The following is a 27,951-nucleotide window of genomic DNA, read 5'->3' as shown; positions in this document are numbered from 1 at the left end:
CCCCAGAAATGCTCAGTGAGCAGCTTTCACTGCCAGGGGTTTTCACCTGTCTCCCTTCTTTCATTTCATATAGTAACATCCATGCTGGGCTTTAAGCAGTTGATTTTGACACACCCTTTTAATATGCTACTTCATATGGTATGTGCAGTTCACCTTGCCTAGGACTGCTGCCCAGAAGTCCATTTCTAGCTCTAGTAGCCCTTTGGGTGTTCTGCACAGCTGGGGAGAGTGAATGGCACCAGTGCTGTCTCTGCATGGGGTCAGCAGTGGTACCTCCCCTACTGCCATCTGGATATCCAGCAGACAACAGGACAGAAATGGAAAATCCAGTACTTTAAAATGGGGATAAGGGATAATGTAAGCCTTGCAAATGCAACCAGTGCTACCATTCTTTACACTGTGAGATGGCACACGGTTCCTTTCCTGGGCCCTGGGGATTTGTCCCAGCTCCTCCCACACCACTGCAGCAGGAGCAGGCAGGTGTCCTGCAGCCAATGCCCTGCACTTGGGGGCTGACTGGGGCATGGGACCAGCACAAGCCACTGTCTGTCAAATGACAGAAAACTGTACCTGACTTCATCGAAGAGATTGTTCATTTCACCAACAAGTCTCTGGTTCTCCTGTTCAAACTGGAAAAAGGGCAGAAGGAAATGACACACAAAATTTACAGAAGTAAGTCTGAAATGACAGGTATGTGTTTGAAGAAGGGTAACAGTACATCTCACAGAGAAAGGGTAGTGTTTTGACAATTTCTATCATAAAGAATGAAGAAAAACCTTTTCTTTCTTTTTGCATTAAGAGGCTCACTGCCTACCTCATTGGTAAGAACAGCCTTCTCTCCTGGGTTAAAGGATTCCACAGTCTAAGAGGAAAGTTACTGGGCACTGCTGCCTTCACTGTGGGGTAGAGGTCTCAGGGAAGGTGCACAGCTCCATGAATTGAAAGGGAACGGAGAGCAACATACTGCACAGTTCCATTGATTTCCACTCTAAAGATCCAATGGTTTTGTCAAATAAATACCAGTGTTGCAATACATTCAAGTGTCACTGTATGTAGTGACACCACCTACAGAGCAGAGCATTTTTTAAAATATAATTGCCTAAAATATATTTATTTTCTAGTACTTCACAGCAGCAGATGACTAAAGGTGCTTCATCACTGCACTGCTTTACATTCATGACCGTTGCATGTCTGGTTCTGGTGGAGTCACCTCACAACAAAGCCAAGGCACAGAGCAATGCAATAGAGCCACAAGATTTAGTGCTGTGATTGCCAGTTGGCCCTTGTGTGAATAAGTGGGGCCACCATGCTGCAATTTTTTTTCTGACTTCTGTAAATGTGTCTGTACAAATATTCAACATTAGAAATCCCCTATTTTACTGCCTTAAAAAAACAGATGATAACTAATTGAGAAGACAAATTTTCAGTAAAGAAACAGTGAATGACTTTAATCCTTTACAAATAGCACAAATCCACTTGAGAAAGCAGTCTTTAAAAACTCCCTTCGATATTTAAAACCTTCCACTGGCACAGATTGCCTTTTAAACTGCTAAATGATCTTTGCAACTTGAAATCATGGCTGATGGAGTGCCTGCACAGACAGCAGTTAAGATATGCTAAAACAGGCAATTGAACAAAGGGTTTGAGCACTGAACACATCCTACACCACTGTGTCACAAAGGGATTTACATGATGAGAACATAAACCAAGCTCCAACAATCAGTATAGCTCAGTGATTTATGGCTTATTGAAGTAGCCTCTTTTATGACAGTGAAATATTCTGTTACCAAAGGGACAAACTGCTTAATAATGACTAAAAATCCAAGGCATGAAAGAAATAATCACCACTCCTTTTAGTTATTCCATGAGAGAAGTCATTAGATGTGCTGTCCCTGAATTTAAGACAAAACCAACCGACCAAAAAAAAGCTGAAGTCATAGAAAAGTAGATATTTGCACGACTCCAAACAGGAGAGAGATTTTTCCCACTCAATGCAATCACAAGACATTTGCTCACAATAACTGTAAAAAACATTAATATACCTGTATTCAGAGTTATAAAGTAAAATCTGTTGTGTAAATCATGCAGTAGGCCTACAAACATTTTGAATAATGTCCATCTCTTCCCTGAGGGTAAAATTCTGATAGGAATTGGTGTTTTAGCAATGACAGAGCTTTAATTCATTATTTTATCTACATGAAGGCTCATGGAACCATGACTGGGGATTTGCTAAGTATGATATAACACAAACCATCCCAGTTTAAAGCAAACACAGCAGTTTATAGATCTATCCTCTTCATAAAATTGTTTAGGATATAAAAGATCTTACAAATCAAGATAACAACCCAAGGCCACCATTAAACCATGTCCCTAAGTGCCACATCTACATGTCTTTTAAACACTACCAGGGATGGTGACTCCACCACTTCCCTGGGCAGTCTGGTCCAAAGCTGGAAAACCCTGTCAGAGAGGAGACTTCTTTTCCAATGATCCCAAGCCTACAAAACACAACCTGCATTTAGTTTTCAGTCAGAAGGTCCTGTCAGAGCCATCATCCCCAACTCTTATTTCCCTTGTTTCACTGGAAGCTGGCAGCAAGGGGCCTAACAGTATTAAGTCTAAAGAAAAGGGAATCAAAATATATAAAGAATTATCTTTTAAAAGAAAACAGAAAGCAGGAGTAAGCCTCTAGATTTTAGACTGGCACTCAAGAACAATATGAGAGCACACAGGGCAGCCTCTAAAGAACATTTTCTCTCTAACAAGCCATACCATAATTACGTGCAACTTACTCATCTCTGACTGGAAGAATGATGTGTGCTATGTCTGGGAACACCTCGAATCACTGCCAAGGAAGCTTCACAAAGTCATACTGCTGCAGCCCTCTGCCCTATAAAGCTCACTGTTCTGATACCTGCACAGATACTGACTGAAAGCAGTTTTTCTTTCTTTAGATAAACCCAAGGAGGTGTGTGCTAATGTAGAGAGGTTTTCTATGAATTTTGAGCAATGTACAAAATGATTAATTTTAGGAATATCAAAAAATCTGACAGACTGTCAGCAATCATGCCTATGTCAGAAATTTCCTATTCTAATGTAAGCTGAATTGGATCCATCTATAAACATGCTGATAGCAGAGAAATGCAAAAATGTTAAAATTAATGAAATTCTTTGGTGGCAGACATCTTGTAGCTATTCCTTCTAGAAAACAAATCTGATTTTGATAACAAAACCATAAAAAGAAATAAAATGAAATATACCTTCACAATAATAGTTAAGCAGTACAACTATTTGTATTCTAGAAACTATCAAAGAATAAAGGGCAAACAATTTATTCTTTCAGAAGTTTCATAATGATTCTTCTGATATTGCCTTGACTTCTACTGTTTACTGACTAAACAAAGCAGTTGGTAATTGTAATGGTAGAAAACAATTTTAATTTCAATTGTTGAAAGATGTTTTTTATTAATTTCATGTCTCCATGTAAATATTTTGTAGCATTTTAAAATTTTAGCTGCTACCAGAAGAACCAGGAAGTCACAAGCAAGCATAAAGTATTAAAAGTTAATTTAGGTGAATCTGTACTTCTTTTTTTATCACATGTGAATACAACAGAAAATACAATTAAATGGACAATTAGACACAGGATAAACATACCATTTGTATTTCTTCAGGTGACAGCTCATCTTCACCTCTGCTGTCCCCCCATAATCCAAGGTTACTTTGGGCATCGGGCAAATTCCTGTCTGTAAAAGAACCACCAAACACTTGAGACACTGAATAATACAAGGCACTGAATAAAAAGTCAAAATCATTTTTCATCCATGTTAGACTGGTCATGAAATTGCTGTATCTCCATTGTCAGTTACTGAGATTCAGCCTGTGTCTACAGCACAAAATTGCATCAATAACCTTTGATTTCTGAACAGGGCCAAAAGTCTTCATGTAGGTTTCATTTTGTGAACTAAAGGGATTTGCATTAACACACTGAGAAGGATGTACAACAACTCATAATGCACTAAGAACTTTTAGGGCACAAAATACTGTAGCAGTTGTCTTTTAACAGATAAAACCACACAATATTCAAATTGAAAGCCTATATGCAAAGTATTATCTTCCAGTAAGACGTGACAGAACCACCAGCTCCTCTTTCAGGAACCAAAGACAGAATCTCAAGGATGTTTTGAGCAAAACTCACAGATGAACTCGATTTTTGTCATGCTGATTAAACCTCCTATTACAGTGCAAATCCCACACCACACTGTGGAAGGGGTCTTCCAGCATATAACAGGAATCAGCTCCAACCCCACAAATTAACCATAGCACATCAAAGCTGCTTCATTCATTTCAGTAGTATTTTCCCTTTGATTAAAGCTATTAATCTGCATAAATCTTTGTATGAGTTGGGCATAAAAGATCTTGAAGGGCTATTTCTGGAATGTTCCCTTCTGGAAGATTTAATTTTAGGTTTAATTATATACTTCTGGTTATAAAGGAAGAAGTTAGAAGAGAGAAAAGAAACTGTACTGCAGGAATCTACTGTTTCTGAAGCTGTTCTAGCAAAACTTGGTAAGACTGCAGCCTTGAGAGGGCCTCTCTTCTCCCACTGGCTGTAACAATCTTAAAAAACCCAAGAGAGATCTGTACCACCCCACAATGGATCAACCCTCAACCTGCTTTGAGGCATCAGATGCAGGCTGCAAATTAAAACACAGAAATATTTAGTTTCTTGGTTTTCATACATTTTAGACTTCCTATTTATTCCAGTCAATCTTTTAAGCATATATGTATATTCTAATTTGTTTTGCTATAACTTCCTAGACATAATTTTTTTCAATTTTTTAAGCAGCACTAATGCATCATCTTTCAGGGACTAACTTGTCTTGGGAAGCCTCTGAAAGGAGCAGTCTTATTTATAAACACATATATGAAAAGAGATACAAGGAGAAAATTTCCCTTTTTATTCTCCATGATAGTATTTGTACAAACTCTTGAAAACATCAATATTGTAAAAGAGTATTGTGTATGTCTCCTTTATAAACTTTTTTTTTTTGGCCTCCCAGCAACCTAACCAGGATACATAAACAATGACATTGCTACAAATGGGGGATACAGATAAGGAATATAATAAATTTATTAAAAAAACAACACCAAGCCAAAAAATACATCAGTTCCTTCTTATCGTAGTATAATATAAACCCAAAAATCTCTTTAAAGATTGTTTAGAAAGCATCCAACTATTTTTATCCATGGGGTATTATCAGTATTTCAAATCTGTTTCACAGAATCACAAAACTTACTTGTTTAGGTAATCAATGTATTTACATTATATCAAAATTACAATAAATTGTTTACTGTATTCAAACAAAAGAGGATAATTAGTTTCTGAAGAAAAAAAAAAATATAAAACCCAGAGGAACCAATTAGTTTCAGGCCCTGCCAGCATTGTTAAAAAACAGCACCTGTATCCAATGTGATGGCTAATAAGCAAATATATTTATGGTAAGAGGTAAGCAAGAAACATGTATCTCCCCAGGGTTCGTCCTGTCACTGTGGTATGTTTTGGGCTTTCTGCAGCTTTCATGGAGCTGACATTAATGCTTTCCTGCAATTCAGCCAGCAAAAACCAAACTACATTTTTACTTCAGAAAGAGAAGTAGTTAACTCGTGACAGAGATATAAAATAATGATCAAATCCTCTGAACCTTTTTCCATGCTGAAAGGAGACAGCTGCTAAGCTTGTGGACCAGTTCAAAAGCTACTCATTATTTACATTTATTTCCATGAACTAAATGTCAAATTTGTAATATGCAAATAAATACTGCCAGTATATAAAAGCATTCTCCAGAGAGACTGTTTTCCTACCAAGAGGCATGTCTACTATAATTCTAATGTAAACAGGTGCTTTGCCTCAAAACAAAGGTAATCACATTTTGCTTTGGTTTCTGCCAAAAAAACAGACAAAACCCAAGCTGTGCTTCAGCACATTAAGTAGCACATTCAGCTGTCCATCATAGTGTTCAAATTAAGGACAGAACCACAAGCTGCTCTCAAAAGTATCTCTACAGATGAGATTTAACACAAGAGACCCAGGCATGCTGCTGATGGGTAATTCATGAAAACAAATTATCACCATTCTCTAAACCACCAACATCCTGAAGATGAAAGAGCTGATTTGAAAATGCAAGCATTTCTCTGACTTCCTAAAAATTTGAAAAGTTACTTGAAAAAAAAAGTATAAATCAAAAGCTGTAAGATTGAAACTGAGCTTCTTGTTTCCCAGTCATCTTGTTCATGTTATTTTCACAATTATACTACCACCTACCAGCAAAGTCACAAGGCTGATTCCTATAAGCAGCAGCAACCAGCACTTACCCTTATGTGAGAATCACAGGCTGTGTACATTTGCATACTGTTCCAGACAGATTTATTTTGATATACAAGTTCCATAGTTTTCTCAAAGTCTGGTCAGCAACCCCTTGTAACTACTGCAGCAGCACCACTTGTGTGGCAGGACCCCTACTTTCTCATAAAGATTAAAGCAAAAACTAATGAAAGGGAGAACTGGAGTAATCAAAATTACTGCATAATAAAATAGCTGCATTTCTATTTACTGCACTGGTTTGCTGTGTCCAAGGCAACCAAGGAACAGTATTTTCCATGGTATGGCACAGATTTTTGGAGCTAAAAATTTTAATAACATGATGTAGTGGGAGTGCACACTTCCAGAAATTGCAGGGGCATTCGGTAACAAGGAAAGAGCACAAGGCAATGAGGATGCTACTATGCTGCTGCTTCTCCAGTGCCACAGCTCACAGCTGCAAAACACTGATAACAGGTTAAGGTGAAACTCATCTGTGTGCCTGTGTGCTGCATCACTTATGACACACTATAAAAAGGTAAGCACTGCACATAATCAAAACCTGTGCTTCTTATGATAAATTCAGTGTGGGGGGAGGAAAAAGGCACACTGATAGGGCTGCAGAAGTACAAACTGGTTAGGAAGATAAGCAAAGCCATTATCAGAAAATGAAGTTGTTCACACATTGTGAGCTAATTCAGTGTTAGATACTTCATCCAGAAGTGGAGCACCCACTTCACATGAATCCACCCTCTGTATGGCCCTGGAATCAACTAACAGAGGAACTTAACTCTTAATAAAAATCACTAAAGAAACAACAACTGCTTATCAGAATAATATGGCCAACAATTGCATTTGCTCTATCCTGACCAAGTACTATCACAATGTAATGTAATTAGAAGGAAAAAAATTCCTGATAAAAATCACAGGGTACCTTGGTCTTCTTTAGATAACACAAGTGGGAGACCTCAAGCCAGGGAAAGCAATTTCAGAATCACAGAAACAGTATTTCTCTTTAGGTATGAAACCTGAAATCACCTGCATAGTGGTAGTACTCCAAAAGGCACTTAGCTCCAAAGCTCTGCCAGCATCCACATCCCAGGACAGGCAGAAATGGCTAGAGAATTGAAATGGCTTCTACCCCTCAGCCTAAGAAGCAGCAACCAGGAATGAAAACCAATGCTCACAAACCCCATCAAGATCTGCACCATTTGAAATGACCCCAGGGTCAGAGACACTGCTTTGGACTTCTGGGTATGTCCTGCCCCCTGAAAGACGAGATGAAATTCTCCCAGCAGGGTAACTCAATGCTGTCAAGAAGAAAGCTCCAAAACTACTAGATCTGACCAGCCAATAACCTCCTCTGTGTGAGCATTTTCCACCTTTGAATTCCTACTGTAGGAGTGTCCAACTCAAGGTCTCTGTGCTTAAAAACTACAGAATGTTCCAAGAAAGTCGTTGACCTACTTTCTAATTCCTTGCATTCAATGAAAGGAATATGGAAAAATCAGACAAATTTCAGAAGATACGATATTGATAAAAATAAATTAAGAAAAAAGAGTTCACAAAGAGGTTATTAAGTGGATGAAGAATTCAGCAAAGCGTATGACTTCTTTAGCTGGCAAGTCAGAAAGTTTAAGATTTTCTTTCTCAGTCTCACAGTATGCTTCACAGAAGCCCGATCAGCTCAAGCAAGATGAAAATGGAAAACATGCCAGTCACAGCAATTGGCCCTTCTAAAGTGAAGGATATACTACCAACCAGAGAACCACTTAGGTACTTGCTACAAAAAGTAAAATGTAACTACATTTTATTCCTACCTTTGCTTTCCTCAGCAGAAAGTTTTTCTTCGGAATCCTCTAAAGGACTCTGTGAAGATTTTTCAGCGGAAAGAGATGATTTGGACACATTGCTCTGCTCAGGTTCAAGTTTGGACCTAGAAGTACAAGAGGCTATGATTTAACTGGTACTACACAGATGTATTTCTCTTAACATGAGAGAAAACACACATTACTAAATTCAATACTTTAACTCTTGTCAACTTCACATTTAAGATTTTCCAATCAAGATACAAAATGTACTTAGCAACTTGTTACTGAAATAGTGCTACAAAGGCAAAGAAAGCATGAATAATATTCCTGAACAAAATGCACCACATGCTCAGAGTTGAGAATATTGAAGGCTACAGCATAAAAATAATGACACTTTATTAAACTGCCTTTCAAAAATACAGTAATTTTTTTTTAAAAGCCAATATTTAGGTCATATGAAAAATTTTTAGTAGCAATAGCCAAGTACTACTTCTTTATTTTTTTCAAATACTAATGATAATTTTACTTTATATTTTCAATTATCATAAAGGCTATACAAAAGAATTAGCTTTCTTATACTACTTCTAAGTCCCTATTAGGTAATTTTAATCTAAAGGCAATGCAAAACAGGAGAAGCTTATTCAGTGATTATATATTAAGTACTTCTCAAGTATGTTGCAGTGCGGCATCAAAAAATGTTGAAAATTAGGGGTAAAGTATTTTTTCCAGTAAATATCCATGGTTTATTGCTATCTACAATTAATTCTGTAACTGCTACATAGCAAGCAGTTAAATGTTTAGTAATGCTGTTGGAGAAGGTAAAGAACCAAAAACCAATGGGTGGAATCACCTGCTGTGCTAGGTGATTCCACCCTACCCTTTATAACTTCCTACCCTCTCAAATATAATCAACAGTTAATCTCATTATGATTTGCAATTCTCCCCTGTGCCTAACAGAAGGTGTTGCTGTTTTGTGTTCCTTCTTTGCATTGTGTCTAAATTCTAACTCATAATTAGAAAATTCTGTGAAAACAAGAATATAATGCAATTGTCATCACTGAACTATTGCTATTTAACAGTAGCAGGGAACCGTTTCTAGTGATAAAACCTCCACAAGTACTGGGCTTTTGGTAATTTTACAGAGAAGAATTCTCTCATCTCCTCCCTCTCAAATCTGTATAATAATAAGAAAAAAAATACTTATCTACATATCTGTGCAGTTCAAGTAATAGTTTTAATATTAATAAAACACCAGTTTCCCAGGTAACAAAAATATAAGCTTGATTTGAATAACTGCATAAATAATTCACCAAATCTTCTAATGGAAAAAGAAGTTTAAAATTGAAATTAAATATAATCTTGAATACCAATAAACATTAAAATTGAAAATCACAACCAAGTACCTTTACGAAAAAAATGCTTGTGTTTCTATTTCTCATATTTTCTTTCTGCAAAACTAGTCCCAACCAGCAGAACTTTTAAATCAAAAAATGTGAGTGAATACATAAAGGCAACCTCTGTAAGAAAATTGTAACATCCACACAATTTGTTGAAGAGCTTAGGATAGTTGTCAATATAGATGGAAACATGATGAAATAAATTTCTATGGCAAACTTTTCAGTATTGTCTGATATGCACATACTTTAATGAATTGACTAAACTGCAGGAAAGAAGAGCTGCACTAGGATAAATATATTTCTAAAGAAACATATTCCTTTATTGTTTGTTGTCCTTATTGTGCACAGTATAGGAATACAGGAAACTTTCAATTTAAAAGGAACAAAGTGTCTGGGATGTACTGTTTAAAGGATACCTCATTCTTTTAAGAGAGGGTACATGTTCTTATCACATAAAGCACCTGCTGAAATCCTCAGGGAAGTTACAAATCAATGACACTATTTTTCTTTAAGTCATAATAAAGATTGGGTTATGCCCTGTGATTTACTTGAATTAAATTTTAATTTAAATGACAATTCAGCCATTACATCACATCTGCAATGCATACAGACTCCACCTGGTCAACATCTGTTTTCTAGTTCTTGCATCCATGAAGAGAGGCATAGAGAAACCCTCCAATAAAAAGTGTGTATCTTTTGGGTTGATTCTTAATGCCTTATTGCTCTTTAGCTAAGTGGCACTCTAACTTTTGAAATAATGCATCAAATTGAGGATTTTTCTCTGTTTATTCATCTGAGAAATCCTGAACCTGGGATTACACATGGAAAGAGTAATGTAAGAGTACTAACCAACATAAGAGTTGGTATTCATGAGCTACTGTTTTGACTGCAGGAACAATGCTCTCTTTCTTTGAAGCTCTTTCCCATGAAGAATACTGATAAGATTCGGTATTTTTACACTTTAAAAATATCACACAGTTTGTTTCTGTATAGTTGGTTTTTTTATCTGAAATGGTGTGGGAGCTACAAAACCAGCAATGCTTTACTTTTCTCTCATTACTTCTTACCAAATTTCAAAAGTGGTTTGGGGTATTTTGTTTTCTTGGTTGTGGTCTGATCCTCTGCATTTACTACCATTTATGTCTCATGAGGATATATTTGAGTGAATCTAATTGTGCTTAATCAGGCTGAATAATTCTGAATAAAATACACTGAGGAACTTTTGAAAACAGCTCTCTGGGTTCACTGTAACTGTAGCTGATCAACCCAAACACCTAACTGATAAACCAGCATCAAGTCTTGGAAAAACGCTCAAGAATTTATTTATTTATGTGCACATTCTAGGTATTAAATAAATTGCAAACCTGCCTCCTTTCCCCAACATTCTCACAACTGGGAATATGCGGAAAAAGAAAGTGAAGAAGTATGGGGTTTGAAAATTGACTGAAAATAAAATTCCACCAGACCAAAAAGGCAGCAAGCAATCACTTTTAATGTCTCCTAGACATTTTCAGTCCTACATTAGCAGCCTTAACAAGTGCCACTATAGAAAGTGGAAGCTCTTGTTTCAGTTCAGAAGTTACATTCTAGCATTTTATTTTCATCATGTTTCTGCTTGCCATGAACATCTGCCATCTCAAGTAGCATTTATTAACAACACAGTCACTTGTTTAGCAGAAAGACAGGACCTTTAAAAAAAGCAAAAAAAAATTGTGAATTTGTAGAAGTAAAATAGGTTTATTAACCCACATTTTACTGATTTGGTGCCTTTATCCTTTACCTAAATGAGACTACAACACTGTAATGGCATTCTGCCACTTTCAGACTTGACTTCACATGCCTGAAGTGTAAAGAACCCTGGAATGCACCTGTTGACTGCAGAAGTTGCTCATCCAACCACAAACTTACATTAAAAAAATCTCCTTAGAATATAAACATGAACAATGGTTTTGTTGAATGTCCTACAAGTGAAAGGCACAGTTAAACTCTTTTTTGACACTACTCACAGTCTCTTCTTATCTATCACTCGCTTAACTCGGATGGCTCTTTGTTCAGAATACAGCTTGCACACTCCTGTTAAAGACAGCAGTAAACAAAATTTCAGGTTAAAAGAGCAAGATTCCTTTCTTGGAAAATGCAATCATCCATTTCTAATTATTCAGTAAATACTAAGTACTTTTTAGGTAATCTTCAATGAAGTCCAAGACAGCTGTTCTGTGCTCCTTCACCTGAGCAGACTGGACACCCTTGTGTGCTGAAATACAAAAGAAAAATATAAACCAATCTTTTAACTTCCTACTGAATTCCACAACAGTTTGCACTTTCAGTTGATATGCAAGTCACATAAAAGCTTAGTCAAATTTTATATATGTTACATATTAGTATTTCTTTTAAACATAGCTATATTTAAATATAGATTCTCTAAAACAGCAAGTCATTACAACAAACCAAAAACTGAAAATAACTAGTCTTATAGTATTTTTATATATGCCACAGGGTTCTAGTATGTCAAATAAACTCTAAACAGGAACAGGCAGCATCTAGCTAAGAACAGAAAAATAGATCTAGAGATTTAACTTGCTTAAATTATTCAACTTGTCCAAATTTTCTGGTGCATAGGCTATGTGGAAATTTTTGGGATTTACTGTGTCAAACATCCTTTTAATTCACATATATAGATACTTTTCATTTTATACTATGCAGTTCCCATGCATGACTGACATTCAGTGATTCTGAATAATGCTACAACTATATTTAGGTGGCATTTTAAAACTGATGAAAATCTTTTGTGTATCAATAAAATACAGAGATGCAGCAAGTCAACTTGAAAATGATAAGACAGAAATTCTCTATGACTTTCATAAGATAGTGTCCTACAGGTATGACCCCATATTCAAGTTGTTAAAAACACTTTTAATCTACCAGGACTCTGTTAAAGTTATTTAATTATCTCTAACTTGGAAGTATTATACATGTAATACCTTACAGGTAGACAAGCTAGTAGAAGACAAACATCAAATCTAGAGAGCTTTGCTTTAGGCCTCTATGCCACAGTGCTGAATTACTACTCAAGCAACAAATATTTAAGACTCTTTTTTACAGTTGTTAACTGGTGTATTTGAACACAAACACAATTCTATGCTGTATCTTCTCTTTCCACTATCATTAAAGAAAATGGAATTACAGTACTAATCAGCCAATGGGATTACACCAATGTAAACAAAAATGCAACAAGACCTCCCCCATCTTTTTCCTAAAGCATTTAAGACTCATGAATATTCACCAACATGCAGCATTACCTTAGCCTTCATCAAGAACTAGAAAAGACATGTAAGAGCTGCTTTAGTTTACCTTCTGTTCTGAGCTGATGAATGGCATCAGCACACGTTCTCATGAACACCTGGGCATCTTGATCTATCTGGTCACGCTCTGTATCCGTCATCCTCACATACTCAGACATGATATGGCTGAGAAAGAAGACAAACTTGTCACTTAAAAAATCCAAAACATAACATCCACAAGCACACACTTTAGACCTTCTTGCAACTCACCACCTGTGTAAGAACTTTTCTGCAACACTGATTTTTTGACAGAAAAAGTAATAAAAAGTACAGTAACTACTACTGATAAAAATGCCACTCCTATAAAGTTGGAAGGCTTTTTTTTAGAACACTTTTACTAGTAAAGTATGTAGAAAAAGCAGTATCTCCTATCATCTTGTACATAACCAAACACAGAGCAGATAAGGAGAAAATACAGCTAGAATACATATCATTGTTCTTGGTACTTATTCCAATAAAGTGTCCTAAAAACACAAAACCAATTAAGATAAAGGAATAGCTCAAATACTGAAAGAAGTACAAAAAAAGGAATTTTCACTACCCTAAATACAATGCTTCCTTTTTAAAGTAGCTGTACTATGAAACTGTAAATTCAAACTACAGGAAGAATACTGGAAAATAATGCACAATTATAATACCAATTTGACTGCAGTATTTATTAAAACCTGTTCCAATTGGTTATTTCAATTTTAGATTATACATTATCCATTTAGTATTTTCTAATGCTACTATTATATCTTTCTAATGCTAAATTAATAAAATTAATAACATTTGCTAAATTAATAAAAATTGAGTACTGTCCTTAAAATATTAATTCACTGTAGGTTACCAGCAGAAAAGCATACTGTATAAAGGTACTTAACAGTGTTTCCACAGCCATAAGTGGCAGGATAAAACTCTGCTACAGCAAAAAAAAATTCATCTTGGGTTTCATGGTGATGTAGTGATCACAGCCTATTATATCTGCTCTTTAAAAAAGGAAAGAAAATCTTAACTCATACCTGCATATGAAATTATTTTTTTTATATGTGAAAATTTCCTCATGTGTAATGCAACTATATTATTGCAGTAATACAAGTAAAAAGAGAAGATCTTCAATATTTAGCCTGATATCCTTAGAGATCTCTTACATATTTCACTGCAATAATGGCAAAGCTCCCCCGTGCCTACTGCAATCCCAGCACAGGAAAGCCCACAACCAGCTCACACAACCCTGTCTCATCAGCTCATCCCATACAAACCCAGCAGCTCCCTCCTGCATCATCAGTGTACTGCAAGCACAGGCCCAGATCTCCTCCACAAAGCTTTAACTATATTCTGAAGTCTTCAAGTATTATACCAAAATCTCCTCCTACCCATCCCACATTTTACATAAAAAATCAGCGTATTGTTCATCTGACTTGAAAATTAGTTTCTGCTTATTGGGCAAGCACAGATTAGCTATCAAACAGTAAGACAAACTAATTAGAAGTAATATTCTATATTTTATGTGTTTGTTTCTAAAACTGCCATGCATTTGACATCTAACTATCAGGGCTTTTTTCCCCCTCTGTTTAAAACTACTCTAAATGTTATAAAATTATTCTTTATTCCTTAGTAGTGTTTCCATTTATAATTCTAAGCATGTGTAAAGCCAGGAAATCCATTCCTACATCCATCTCCATACAGGCCAGGACAGAAATGGACCATTAAGACCATCTGGTATGGAATAATTCATAATATCATTCAGTGAGCTCAGTCTAGAGAGTTACTTGAGCATTTTAGGGCACACAGATTTAGGTGGGAAATAAGGATGGAGTAACAGCTGTATGACAGCTCCTTGATGAAAAAACTCCACTCTTCTATTTCAAATTACAATAATAAATTCTGGCTGGTCTGCTATTGAACAGGATATAAAGTTCCTGTGTTTATATGTCTAGCTTCTTGGAACCCTCCCAGCTTTGTAGTATTTGCAGAGCTCTACCCTTTCCATGCACTTTTTAACATAAGAGGGTAAAATAAAGATTACAAAACACAAACCAGAATTTTCTTTTAAATCAGAAGTAAATATGAAAAAACTTGCCTCAGGCACACTTAATTTTTTACTAACAGTTTAACTAGTGGTAGGGTAGTGATACACTGAGGATAATTGTGACAGCTTTTTAACTTTGGGAAGTTGTTAAGTTACTTTTCCAAGCTGCTGATAGGAAAACAGGGTAGATTAAATTCTTAAATAGTAGTTTCACAGCTTCAAAGCTAATAAAATGCAGCTTAATCCAGTAAACAAGAAACAGAATACTTTTCCTTTTGTAAATGCTTACAGCTTACATAGCGTCTGGTACCAGTGCTTTTGAACATGATCTGATCAAGCTACTCAGAGAGAAGGATACCTGAAACACAACCTCCTTGGGAAGGCAAGAATGGAGTCATACAATCACATCCCATTATGTCAGAACACATATGGCATCCACTAGCACTAACAGGACACTGAAGTCCCCACTGCATTCCCCAGTAAATCTGCACACGGAGATTATACTGAAAATCCATTTAATCACCATCCTCTACCGGAAGAGGAACCATTCATTAAAATAAAACGGGCCAAAGAAAACCAAAACCACATAAAAACATCAAACAAAAAACAACTGAACAGAAAAAAATCCAGCTGTTTCTTGTAGGTAAGAGATTCAAATGCATGCTCAGAAGTGCACTGGCAGTATCACAGCAGTGGACTGTTCCATCACTAAATCAAGAAGAGCCAAGCGAATAAGGTTTTATAGAAGCAAGCAAGATAGGCACAGAAAATGAACAGAGAAAGGAGGAAAAGAAGTTCCTCTGGATTTTCTTCCTTGCCAATCTGAGAAAACTTCATAAGAAACTTCGGCTAGAAGGCAACTCAGTTAATTTGTGATTTTTAAAAGTGGGTGAAGTGTACAATGAAGACAGTGACCATCAAGTAGGCAGATTTCTTCAGTCTAGAAAAATGAGTAGGTCAAATTGCAGAGAAAATGCAAACTTAAAAAGGAAAAGAATTCAGATGAAATATAGTTCTCATACAGAAATTACATTATAATTTGCAATTCTGTCCTTCATAAAAGGAAGAGTAGGCAATACAGTGAGAGATCAGCTGAGCTTTGTTGAGCTCAAATAGAAAGATCAGAACACAAAGTGCAAATTAGTTCTGATTTCTATTGACAAGCCTAAGGGAACACAGCATGCAGGGACACACTCAAGTGCATCAAGTGCAGGGTGAGGCACAATTGGGAAGGGATGTCAGTGATAACAAGAGACTGCTCTGCAAACATTACTCTAAGAAACACTTAAGAATGTGGTCTCGGCTTGTTACTCAACAGAGAAATAAAATTATACACAGGGTATGAATTAATTCTAGATGTTTATTGCTTTATTTTTTTTTTGCACTAACTTTCATCGTGAATGTCATTTGAAAGCTGCAGTTACTATTCATTGTAGCTTACCGCTTCTAAATCATCTGGGCCAAATTTAATATCTCTTGTCATTTTAAAAAGATCAGATCTTTGCTGATATGATAATTAGCAATTGCAAGTGTCAGATAATGTATTAGTGAAAAGGCTGCTGAGTGAACTGTATGAGAGAGAGAGCTATATGAACCAGGTCATAGCACAAGTGTACCTGAAGGTGCAGTGGCTCCTGGTGAAGTGCATATCCATCCTATCTTTGTGACAAAGCTGTGCTCTTGAAGGGAACTAACCAACTTCCAAAAAAGCCCAGGGCGTATGCACATTCATACAGTGTGCAGAGACAGGAGACCCAGCCCTGGAATAAAATGGGAAATGCATCAAATGACAAGATGTATCCTCACCGGCAAGAACTAGGAGAGAATAAGCAAATGACAGATCGGTAAAAAGACGAAGGTCAGCAACTATCTTTGAAAATAGGGTTAAAGGGACAAAAAAAGCGCAGAAGACTAGCAGACCACTCAATCTAGAAAAGTATAGGAATAAATAAGTAATATTTAAGCATTTAGGAAAAAGCAAAAAGATTACCAGTATCCAGGATGTATCAGTAGTGCGTCATAAGCAGTAAAATTTACTGCTGGGATGCAGTAACAGGTATTATGGATGGATGAAAAGCAATCACTGCTATATTTTGGTGTGGCTTTTGTAATCATCTCACATAACATTCTCACAAGTGAACAAATTAATTAGAAGAATAGATGAGTTAGAAGAAATAAGCATCATATGAATGTGAAACTGCAAAGTTGAACCTGGGGGTAGTTATACACCAAAACAGAAGGAAACACTGAGCTGTGTTTCACAGGATTTTGTCCTGAATCTGATGCGATTTAATACTTTCATTAATAACTCAGAGAATGGAATATATACTTACTAAACTTTCAGAGGCATAAAGTTAAGCAAATTAAAACTGTATCAAGAGAACAAGACTTCAATTCCAAACAATATTGCCTGGAGAAATTATACGAAGAATTTGAATAAGGAATAGTCAGAAGCCCTTTGCTGCAGCAAGAGCAATTATCTGAACCCACAGAGATGGGGAACAACTGATTAGGGAACAGTTCTTCAGAAAGTCATCTGGGATCATATTGGATCATAAACCAAACACAACAACATACTGTTGCATAAAAAGTCATCATTACAATGGGACACATTATTCTAGTAACATGGATATGGAAACAGGAAAAAGCAGAATGAGAATATGAAATCTTCACTGAAATAAATATTTAAAAGCAAGCAAAACACTAGTATTTTCTTTTTGGATATTTCAGCCATGATCCTTTCAGCCTAACATTTTTGTGATTCTATTTTGCTGGCAAAGCACAAGGAAGCAAAGCCTGTGTTATGTTAGCTTTGGGAATTAGTAATTCTGCTGGTACATAAAATATCTTCTGCTTACTAATCCAACAAAGGTAACAAATCAAGAATCAAAATTTGATTTTCCTCCAACAGTGTATTACAAAAGAGAGAGAATCAATAAGCAGAAACAAATCAGTTGTAAAATAGTAGAGATTTGCCCAACTTACCACCTGCAGATATTGTCTAGCAAATCCATACAGAAATGCTAGCCATGTGTTAAGCACCCATAAGAGTCTTAGCTGCGAATACAGCAGTCATATTCTTCCCTTTGGGCATCTAGTATATTTTAAATTGTTTGATTTCTTAACTAAGTTTTACGCATTTTCATTTACTGCCTTTTGCCATCCAAATGCTGTCTGACATAAATCCAAGCTAAAAGGACTTCAATTCAAATGACAAAACATTCCATGTTTTTTACATAGGTCTTTTAATTCCGTGTGGAAGCCTCAGCTAATAGAATTAGCAATACAGGGATACCTGAATTAGAATTTTCAGTTTTGTAAAATATTGCTGGGATATTCCAGAATGCTACTGTGAAAAATTACTATTTCTGAAATGTGATATATGAATTCAGTGTAATTAAAAAAGAAAAAAAATTTGAAAATAATTCCCTGGAGAACAGAAAAATATATTCTTCCAGGAAACAAGTCTTTATAGATCACCTACATGTTTTATTACCTCAATACAACAAAGCAAGCCTTACTTCTTGTAAAAACATGACTAAGTGAAGAAGAGAATGCAGCATGGCATTGTACAGGAGTCAGTAAAACACTATTTTTAGAGTCCTTTGATGACTACTTCTTTTATTGTTAAATACAAGGAAATGCTCTCCACACAATGCTGTGTAAGCATTCAATAGTTTTCTATTAAGTGGCAAATGATGTAACTGATTTATTGCCTTGAGACAGAAAAATGCTTAAGACAGATAAATGCTAGGGCAGGAGGTGTAGTTACTGGGCACTAACATTATTTTTAAGACAGAAAGATAATTTGTTAATAATTTTTCCAGGCGCATTATTTGCAATTAACAACAAATGTTCAAACACTTAGCTGCACAGAAGGACTACAGAAGCATGTAATGAAGATACATCAAAAGCCACCCATGCAGCCTTTCTGGTAGAAAAAGTGACATTTCTATTCAGAAGTCATCTACGCTACACTGATCAACTACATAAGTATCTCTGCAGTTGCAAAACACAATTAATTAGATGTCTAATAATCCCAGATGGGAAGCTCTTCTCTCAAGTATTTTTCTTTTAAGTATGAGATGTTCTGTGAAAAAAATCTATAATTCTCTCAATTCCTTTCCAGTGTCTAATTAAAACAGTAGGAATAATGACTGGCCTTTCAACTGCCCAAACCTTGAAAGATCCCACAGAGAAACTGTGATGGCTGTGAAGGAATCCAAAGAGGATTATTTCAAATTTCCAGGTGTTAGGGCACTACAGCTAGTTTCTTGAAGAATATTTAACACCAACATATTAATTGTCTTGATGGCTCAGTGATTAAAAACATGAAGGAGCTCGTGATGAAAAGCAAAGGCACAAGCTGTTCACAGGTGAGACATCAGACAAGTTACCAAAGACTCAGGATCTCTCCTAGTACAGTGTAAAAAGCAGTATAGGAAAGCATTATAGCAAATGGACTGAGAGGAACAATACAGAATGTATAGCAGTCAATATACTAAAAATGGAACCTCATCTGAAAGGAGTTTTTGCTCAGTAAGGAAAAATGAAAAAAAATCCCACATCTCATTAACAACTTCAGGACTCAAGAGTCCCTGTCTTCTCTTTTCCAGGAAGAGTGATCAACTTGTGTGCACTAATTTTGCTAAGGACAGAATGAATTTTCTTCCCAGCAGCAAGTACAGAGTTTGTGTTTTGGATTTGTGATGGAAACAGTGCTGATAACTCAGGGATGTTTTTGTTATTGCTGGGCTGCATTTACACAGAGCCACAGCCTTTCCTAATCTGCATCCCACCCCACCAGTGAGGAGGCTGTGGGTGCACAAGGAACTGGGAGTGGCCACATCTAGGACAGCTGACCCCAAATGACCACAGGGATATTCCAGATCATATGGCTTCATGCTCAGCTGAAGATGGGGAAAGAAAAGAGGAAGGGGTTGGGGAACGTTTGGAGTGATGGCATTTGTCTTCCCAAGTCACTGTGACATGTGATGGAGCCCTGCTTTCCTGGGGAGGGCTGAACACCTGCCTGCCCATAGTGAATAAATTCCTTGCTTTGCTTGGGTATGTGGCTTTTTCTTTCCCTATGAAACTCACTTAACCCATGAGTTTTCTCACTCTTACTCTTCTGATTCTCTCCCCCATCCCACTAGGGGGGCAGTGAGTGAGTGGCTTTGTAGGGCTGAGCCACCAGCTGGGGTTAAAACAATGATAAAAAATTCCTTATCACAGAAGGCAAAAACCCTACATGGAAGAGAGAAGAAATAAATCCTAATAAACAGGAGAATATAGAGGTGCAGTGGCCTGTAAACCAGCAAATTTAGATCACTACATCAGGAATTTAATGTGTTTTACCACTTAGATATTTTGTAGGTGATAGCCAAATCAAGAAAAAAGAAGGTAAATAAGCAATTACTAAGTCACTTTAGGTATTTAAGTAGTAGTTATTTCATAAAATAGGTCAGGGCCTTGGTTTCAAATAACCACTCTTCCTACTGACTTTCTCATTGCTAAAAATTTTCCTCTAAAAATGAATTAAAGACATACCCTCTGTAGCAGGATATTTCATGTATGCCAAAAATAAAAACTCCATTATTGAAGAATTCATAGTCTTCAAAGGTAAGGTCAAAGAAACAATCAAGAACCTGGTTGTAACACATAATGAAGTTTTAAAAGGCACACAATAATACAACTTAGTAACTCAAAAGCTCAATTTCACCTACACATTGTGCTATAGTTGGGAAAACAAATAGCAGAACTGACAAAATACAGAGTAATAATTTTTTCATGAAATTGGACATTTCCTACATAAATTTCAGCACAGCCTTTCAGTATTAAATTGTTCAAAAACTGCCCCCACTACTTAAGTATTGAAGAGTTGTTAACTGCTGCCTTGAATGACTGAGGCATTTGCTAAGACTGCAAGACTGACAGCACGGATGCTATGATGCTCTTTGAATCCATGAAGTAGAGCAGCACAAGTAATCTAATATGGAATTTAACATTTTAATGTCAAATTAAACATCAGCAATTTAAGTCTGGCCATGAAGAACAAAATCAACTGCAATCACAGATGAGATCTGCAGGATTATTTCATGGTTTAATAAAGTAAATGACATTTCTTTCCTCTCCTGAATGAACACTTGGGTGGGTGGAGAGGAAGGTGGAAAGTATTGAGAATTACCATGATAACTTGCTGCAACTTTTTTACAAAAAGAACATAAAAAACTTCTGGAAATCAAAATAATCTGGGCACATTTTTACTCTAACCACTTCCATTTCATGCACACCACTGTTAATAAAATACAAATACTACCTAAAATTTAACTGCTACTGACTGCTCTTACTGGTATTATTTGCAGTTTCTCAACCTCTGTATGCACATGAAGTTTTCACACAGTACATGCAGTTTTGTCAGTATTAAATTGCTGGCTCCACCTAGTGTTGTTCATGTCCTATTCCTACAGGCATTGAAAAGCAGAGAGCCAGTCATAACACGGAGCTGAGCACTATTTCTACTTGCTCCTTGGAAACAGCATCCCTGATCCACCTCACACACAACTGTGCAAACCCCAAATAGCATTTTCACCAGCAGGGACTGAATATCTCTCATGGCCTCTCACTTATAAAAGAAGCCATCTTCCTTTTTTGTTTTGTTTTCAAGATAAGAAAAACACAGCTTTTAAACTCTTGTGGAAACAAAAAAGGGTGCCAGAAGTCTCCTGATAACCTACTCAGAATACACTTTGATTCCACTGATGAGGTAGTATTTCTGGTACTGTGACAGACCCTTTCAGGATAAGAGCTGTTTCTCAGATAAACTATTCCTCCAACATGGACTGAGCCTCAGGAATAGCAGCTGGCTCATCTATTTTTATTGCCTTTTCCTGGGGAAAGGGTATCTGTCTGGATAGCACTTCTATTTGGTACCTAGGAAGCTTTTAACCCAAAATGATTTTAGGCTGTATTTGATCTACCTTGATTGAAGAAACAGCTCAGCTTTAGTCAGGGTTGTGCCAGAACTGGACTGCAAACAGGGCTGATTCACCCAGTTTTCATGTAACAAAGTTTCACTACAAAGCAGATTTTACATTTCTCAAATGCTACAATGATTTGTACTCAGTTAACCAAAATACAGACTGCACTAACATTTGCATCTTATGATAACTTGACTTAGTATCTGCAGACCTGAAGATACTATGTTTTTCTTACAAACACCAACTTGTAAATTTGTACTTTAATCTTCTAAAAATCCTACTGCTAAAGTTACCAACAAGTAAACAGATACAGCAGTTTTGAATCACCTTCAAATTCTGATCCTCAGGTGCCCTGTTTTCTTGTGACAGCACTACTGCTCCATCTTATAGTGGTTCACAGTAAGCCAATCAATAACAATCTCTGTTTTGGTTTTAGTCATTATGCCTATAGGTTTTAGAGCTTTTCACTTTATAAGCATTAAGATAAATAAATAAATAAATAGTAGATAAACCCATTTAAACACAGTGTACACTTACCTGTAAGCATTAATGTAATCCTTTCTGTGTTGTAGAAGAAAATCTTTCAGCTTTCCAATATGAGAGATCTAAATGAATAAAATCATAATTAAATTTCAGATTATTTTATATTTGAAGTTCAGTATTCCCCACTCCAAACATGAATTCACAAATTTCTTATTATATAATTAAATAGAATAATAAAATTTCCTTTTTTACACTAGAATTTTCACATTTTCCAAGCAGTTAATATACAAAAATAATGCAAAAAAGATCTGTTATATGAATGTCCAGCTTGGAAAAGAGTATTAAAAATACATGTCTTCTTCCCAAAAAAACAAACTAAACAGTAAATATTAAATATTAAAAATATTAAACATGGTAACACAAAACTTTATCTAAATTGTCAATCCAGAATTTAATGACTCCAGAATTTAATGTACACTCTGGAAATTAATTCATTTTGGAAGACCACATAAGAAATTTTTCAACTCTTTACTGATCAGATACACATATTCAAGTCCAGCTATCAAAACTTGTATGGCAAGGTACTGACTCTCCCCTTCTACTTTTATCCTAATACAGCAACCAGTTTGTGCCCAAACTAAAGTAGTACCTCTACTATCTGATAATCATTAGTAAGCTTTGCCAGATCATACATCCCAATCTAATTTCCATTTCTGAATTTCCACCTCACTCTGGATAACTTTTGCTATAAATCACTTTATTTTCTTTTTTTAAGAAATCTTTACATTGATCTTCTGAAAAGCCAAAAAAAAAAATCTGAAACAACTTTTAAAAACTTCAGTCTAATGTAAAAGATTTGGTATGGCATAAGATGCTGCTTATTTTAGAGAATTTTAGAGAACTTCAGAAGTGTAGCTTAATTCACCAGAGAAGTGAGAAGACATGATGGGGAAGGGGAAAAGGGAAGAGGATTCTATACATTAGCAGTATATATTTTCTGAGGCAACTTTTAAAACAATATTCTCAAATATTAATTAATAATTCAGTGTAAACAAAGCATGCAAGGCATTTTTAAAAACAGAAGTTGTTTTTGTTTACAATAAATACAGTTTACTCCTTGTATCTGGGAAAAAGTATCAGAGACTGTTCTAGTCTTAAAATCCCATTTTCATGCAAATGATCTTTGCAATTAAACAAACAAAAAAAACCTCAGAGAAAGAACACAGAACAGTTTGGATAAATGGAAGATTAATTCCCCCATTTTTTTTTTTTCCAAAAGCAGCTCTTTGAAAAAAAGTGCAAAGAAAAAATGCACTTAGTAAGACCACAGTAATTTGTACAACTCAGGATAAGTGTTTCCTTGTGCAAATAAGTTAAGTCTCCATTTCCCTAGTATTATTATTTGCTCTGTTTCAGTTTTACTATAATTCATCATATTGGATAAGAATTTTCCCAGTTTTCATTTCTCAAGTTTTTTGTGTGATTATCACAAGAAATTTCATCCCATTCACAGCAAATGGAATTCTGTCAGTACTTTCAGGAGTTTTCCAAAGTGTGTTAGCACCAGCAAGAAGGCAAATACTGCAATTGCTACAAGACCAATGAGGCACAAAGAGTAAGCACAACCATTCTACAGATGTTCCTTCTCATCACCACTTGAACTTATTATTTGTACAGTAATCTCTTTCTCAGCTCAGACTTGGTATGTCATCAAATTTGGTGATAGATAAATCAAGCTTGACTATGAAAGCAAAACATCTAAAACAGTTGTACAGTGTTCCAGTGGAACAATAATACTTAATAGGCAGAAAGAAAGTACTACAGAGGACAAAACAAATGTAAAATAAGAAACATTCCAAAACATTTACATTAATGCACAAGAAAATACTAAACTAGAATATAGATAAGCAAAATTTTGTAAGCAATAAATCTTAATATTACTGCAATAGTTACAATTTAGGAGTGATTAACAAGCAGAAAGAATCAGAATGACAAGCAAGAGCACTGTCTTACAGTAATTAATTCATCTAGTCACAAAGAGCATTCTATTTAGGCTAAAATTGTCATCATGTGTTTGAATTGCACTGACCCCACTTTGCCTCTCCTTCATTTGTAAAGCTATTTTCATGAATTTAGAATGACACCATTATGCCCATATTCACATCAAGTTCTTAGTTCCCAAGATTTGCATCAGAAGTGAGACTTGTTTTAGGTTCTCTCAAACTCTAATAGCATCTTCTGCAATCCTGCACTGCAGATATTTCTTTCACCTTTTGTTACCATGTACCACTGGCATAGCTTTGAATTAAATTTGTCATAATCATACTAACAAAATAAACTTTTTTTATTAAAAAGAAATATTAAAGGGAGGGAATGCTAATTTTATTTTACAAAATTGATTGGTTTTCTGTATGATGCTCAAACTTTTGCAGACACAAAACATCCCTCATTATACAAACATAAGTCTTGAAGATATCTCCAGGGTCATCAACTTGCAATTATTTTGGTGCTATCAGAGGCCCACCATACACTCTTTAAAAAGTTATCAAGCTTCAGCCTAAAGGGAATAAAGCTTCTCCCTATTACAACTGAGTGGCTTTATTAGAATCCCCTTGCTCTTATTACTGTCAAATTATTGCCTAATTTCTAGGTTTACTGATTACCAACTTCTATACATCTCTTCTTGCTTCAGGATGGTCCTTTCCCTTAAAAGTTCCGTTTCCCTGCGCATGTGTTTGACTTTACTGTCAGTAATTAATTCGATCTATCTGTATCTCTAACTTTTGTAGCCCAGACAAATAATCCCAAGCTTTTATTTCCTTCTCACAAAACAGTTCTGAAGCTGCAGAACACACAGCTTTCCTCTGCCATTTCCAATGCAAATGACTAGAAAGCCATTCCCTGGAGTCAGTTACTTTGTAATTATTTCTGCTGCAAACACCTTTTTTTCTACCATTTTTTCTAGATCCCAGTATGTATGTTCCTTTTACCCCACTGGTCTATGGCTCTTTCCTTATTAATTTAGTCTAGAGTCCACTACTAAACCAGTCCGCGTTTATATTCCAAATATATGACAAATCCACACTTTTTGCTAATTTTATTTTTATTAAAACAGCTGAAAAATATTTTCATTTTAGGAGGGTTTTAATACCATTAGCAATTCATTGTGAACTTGGCCAAACCTACCTTTATATCTGTAAAAAAAGTCTTCTCTTCTTGCAACAGTTTTCTTGGCTAGTCTGCCTTTCTCACCCTGATTTTCACTGCCTCTGGGATAAACTTTTTTATCTTCTCTTAATTAATCTCTCAAGTACTAGAATTCTTTTAAATTCTAGAAGAATTTTAAATCCCACTTGCATTTCAGCACACCCATTTTCCACTTCATTTACCCATCCATCATAACTGCAACTTTCAATTTGCTCTACATGCCTGTTTTCAAAACATTTTTACCACCAGTTGACACAGGTGTCAAAAGGATAGATGAGAGCAATTTGAAGAGGCACAAACACATCTGAGTATGGGCCTCTCCTCATGGTTCTCATTCGTTGCATCTGGAAATTGACTTCCTTTTTCTCCCAAAGTCTGGAGCAGAGAAATAAGCCTTTCCTTCAACCCTGAAATAAAGAAATTATTTCCTTCCTTCTCCCCCACCCCCATAGACATAGGAGGGCTCAGAGAAAAGCCCTTCATAGTTGCAGCACTCTTGCACTACATAACAACTAAACTTAAAGGGAAGAACACTGCTGAATTTCCTGGTAACTGACATTTCTAAGGGAATCGGGGAATAAAATACCTTTCCTCACAATACTGTGAGCACCAGTTACATCATTACAGCAACAGCACCTTCTTGAGCTTCTGTGCACTACCAGAATACGGTGGGTTATATTTCTTCTAACAATGAAGGCTACTTAGGAAACTCCAGGCTCTCCCTCTCCTCTTCCCATTCCCACTCACACTCCCTTGAGGGTCAATATCACACCCCAAAACACTGAAATGACTTTTGTTTCAAAATTAATCTTCTTGAAAGAATTAGCTACTTTCATTTCAGCTCCCCAAATACCTGTATCAGCACAAGGCAGGGCAGGAGCTGAATAGCACCAATAGGAATCTTCCTACAAGATGCATCTGCCATGAATGGATAAGGTATATTTAATTACAACCTAAAAAATTCAACATGGTAAGCTCCTAAGCTCAGGTACTGAATCTGGAAACTCCAGGTGTTATTTAAAAACTCCAGACTGTAGTTCTAATCATGAAACCCCAAGTGATTCTCTACAGTGAAGAAGAAGCAGTTTGACACTATGTGGCAAACAAAAGCATCAACATCATGCAACTGAAAAACACTATATATTCACATTAAAGCCTGTAACATGACTTTGTAAAAGTTACTTTAGGTTCCAGTTTGATCCTCACTGTAAACTGTCTCTTTAACACATATATCTATGTTTTGTTGCCAATACAGATTTTTCAAACAACTCTTATTAAAACATAATAGCAATTATTGCATCTAATGCAGGTCCGACACAAAAGGAAGCTGTGAATGGCTGCCATCTGCTACCACAGGTGGCATGCATAGCTCTATTTATACTTGGGGCCTGCACTAGAAATTGTAGATGTTCCTCTGTCCGGAGAATTTTCTAATGATTTCAGAGCAGGCTAAGTTATTTAAAAAGATAAGACACAGGAAAGCATTGCCTCCAAAGCAGCATCTCGATGAGACTTTAGAATGAAGACGCTGACTAGGCTTCCCTCAGTCTCTTAGCAATACATACAGCATTTCTTTCCACTCCCAACAAAGAATTGATCACTCATGAAACAGTAGGGTCCAATTTGCATGCGTTTAACCCACTGCAAGAAGCAGGAGCATTGTTTACGATTAAAATGATTGGAGTAGGTTCCCGTGACATATTGTACAGAGAATTCAACCATGCTGAATAGTCATTTTCATTGAACAAATATAGCGTTTTATCAAATTTACTCTTCCATCAGGACAATGTGCAACTATTTCCTACCATATAAAATTGACTGTTACACTTCGCGCTGTATTGCCACTCTGAATTTTTTAAAATGTGTACTTCATTAAAAGAAACTTTAAAAATTACTTAAAACCATAACCTAATAGAAAGGCTTTTGTAGAAGTTGTGAGAGACATGGTATTTACTGTTGATTCAGCAGCACTAACAAGTACGGCTGACTATAGTGCCATACTACCCGTGAAAACAGGGGCAAAAAATACCCTAAACAAAATTTTACATTTAATTTTCCAATATGTTTGAACAATATTATCTCTAATCTCACCTAAATAGATTCCATCTATAGATTCATTAAGAGGTGACTATATTCTACAAGCCCCTCGGTAAGAAGCATAAAATTTAAGATTGTTATAACATTAATATACAAACACCTATCATATTTTCAATTCCAAACATACAGTCAAGCTGAACAAACCCACTGCCTATTTCAAGAGAAATTCTGAACTTCAGTAAGACACGAACTTATGCATGTTTCTGACCAAAAAAAAAAAAAGTACAGTTTCAGTACTAGCAGTACAAGGAGGAGATACAGTA

The 27,951-nt window shown here is 35.9% G+C and overlaps 1 protein-coding gene across 2 annotated transcripts in view; it reads right to left on the bottom strand.

Moving 5' to 3' along the window:
• The window catches only part of STX18 (syntaxin 18), a 58,107-nt gene that overhangs the window by 2,302 nt on the left and 27,854 nt on the right, over nucleotides 1-27,951 (bottom strand). The window contains exons 1-8 of one of the 2 annotated variants that reach the window (XM_021554337.3): nucleotides 22,439-22,506; nucleotides 16,538-16,681; nucleotides 12,921-13,036; nucleotides 11,746-11,823; nucleotides 11,576-11,642; nucleotides 8,182-8,297; nucleotides 3,658-3,746; nucleotides 571-629 (exon numbers count right to left, since the gene is read on the bottom strand). In XM_021554337.3, coding sequence (XP_021410012.1) covers nucleotides 571-629; nucleotides 3,658-3,746; nucleotides 8,182-8,297; nucleotides 11,576-11,642; nucleotides 11,746-11,823; nucleotides 12,921-13,036; nucleotides 16,538-16,575 — 563 coding nt within the window. In that variant the 5' untranslated portion in view covers nucleotides 16,576-16,681; nucleotides 22,439-22,506. Of the gene's footprint in view, nucleotides 1-570; nucleotides 630-3,657; nucleotides 3,747-8,181; nucleotides 8,298-11,575; nucleotides 11,643-11,745; nucleotides 11,824-12,920; nucleotides 13,037-16,537; nucleotides 16,682-22,438; nucleotides 22,507-27,951 lie in introns of those variants that run through there. The other variant, XM_021554334.3, reaches the window with a different exon arrangement.

The sequence above is a fragment of the Lonchura striata genome, chromosome 4 (genome assembly GCF_046129695.1).
Source record: "Lonchura striata isolate bLonStr1 chromosome 4, bLonStr1.mat, whole genome shotgun sequence".
Lineage (NCBI taxonomy): Eukaryota > Metazoa > Chordata > Aves > Passeriformes > Estrildidae > Lonchura > Lonchura striata.
This window is presented reverse-complemented; position numbering and strand designations above follow the sequence as displayed.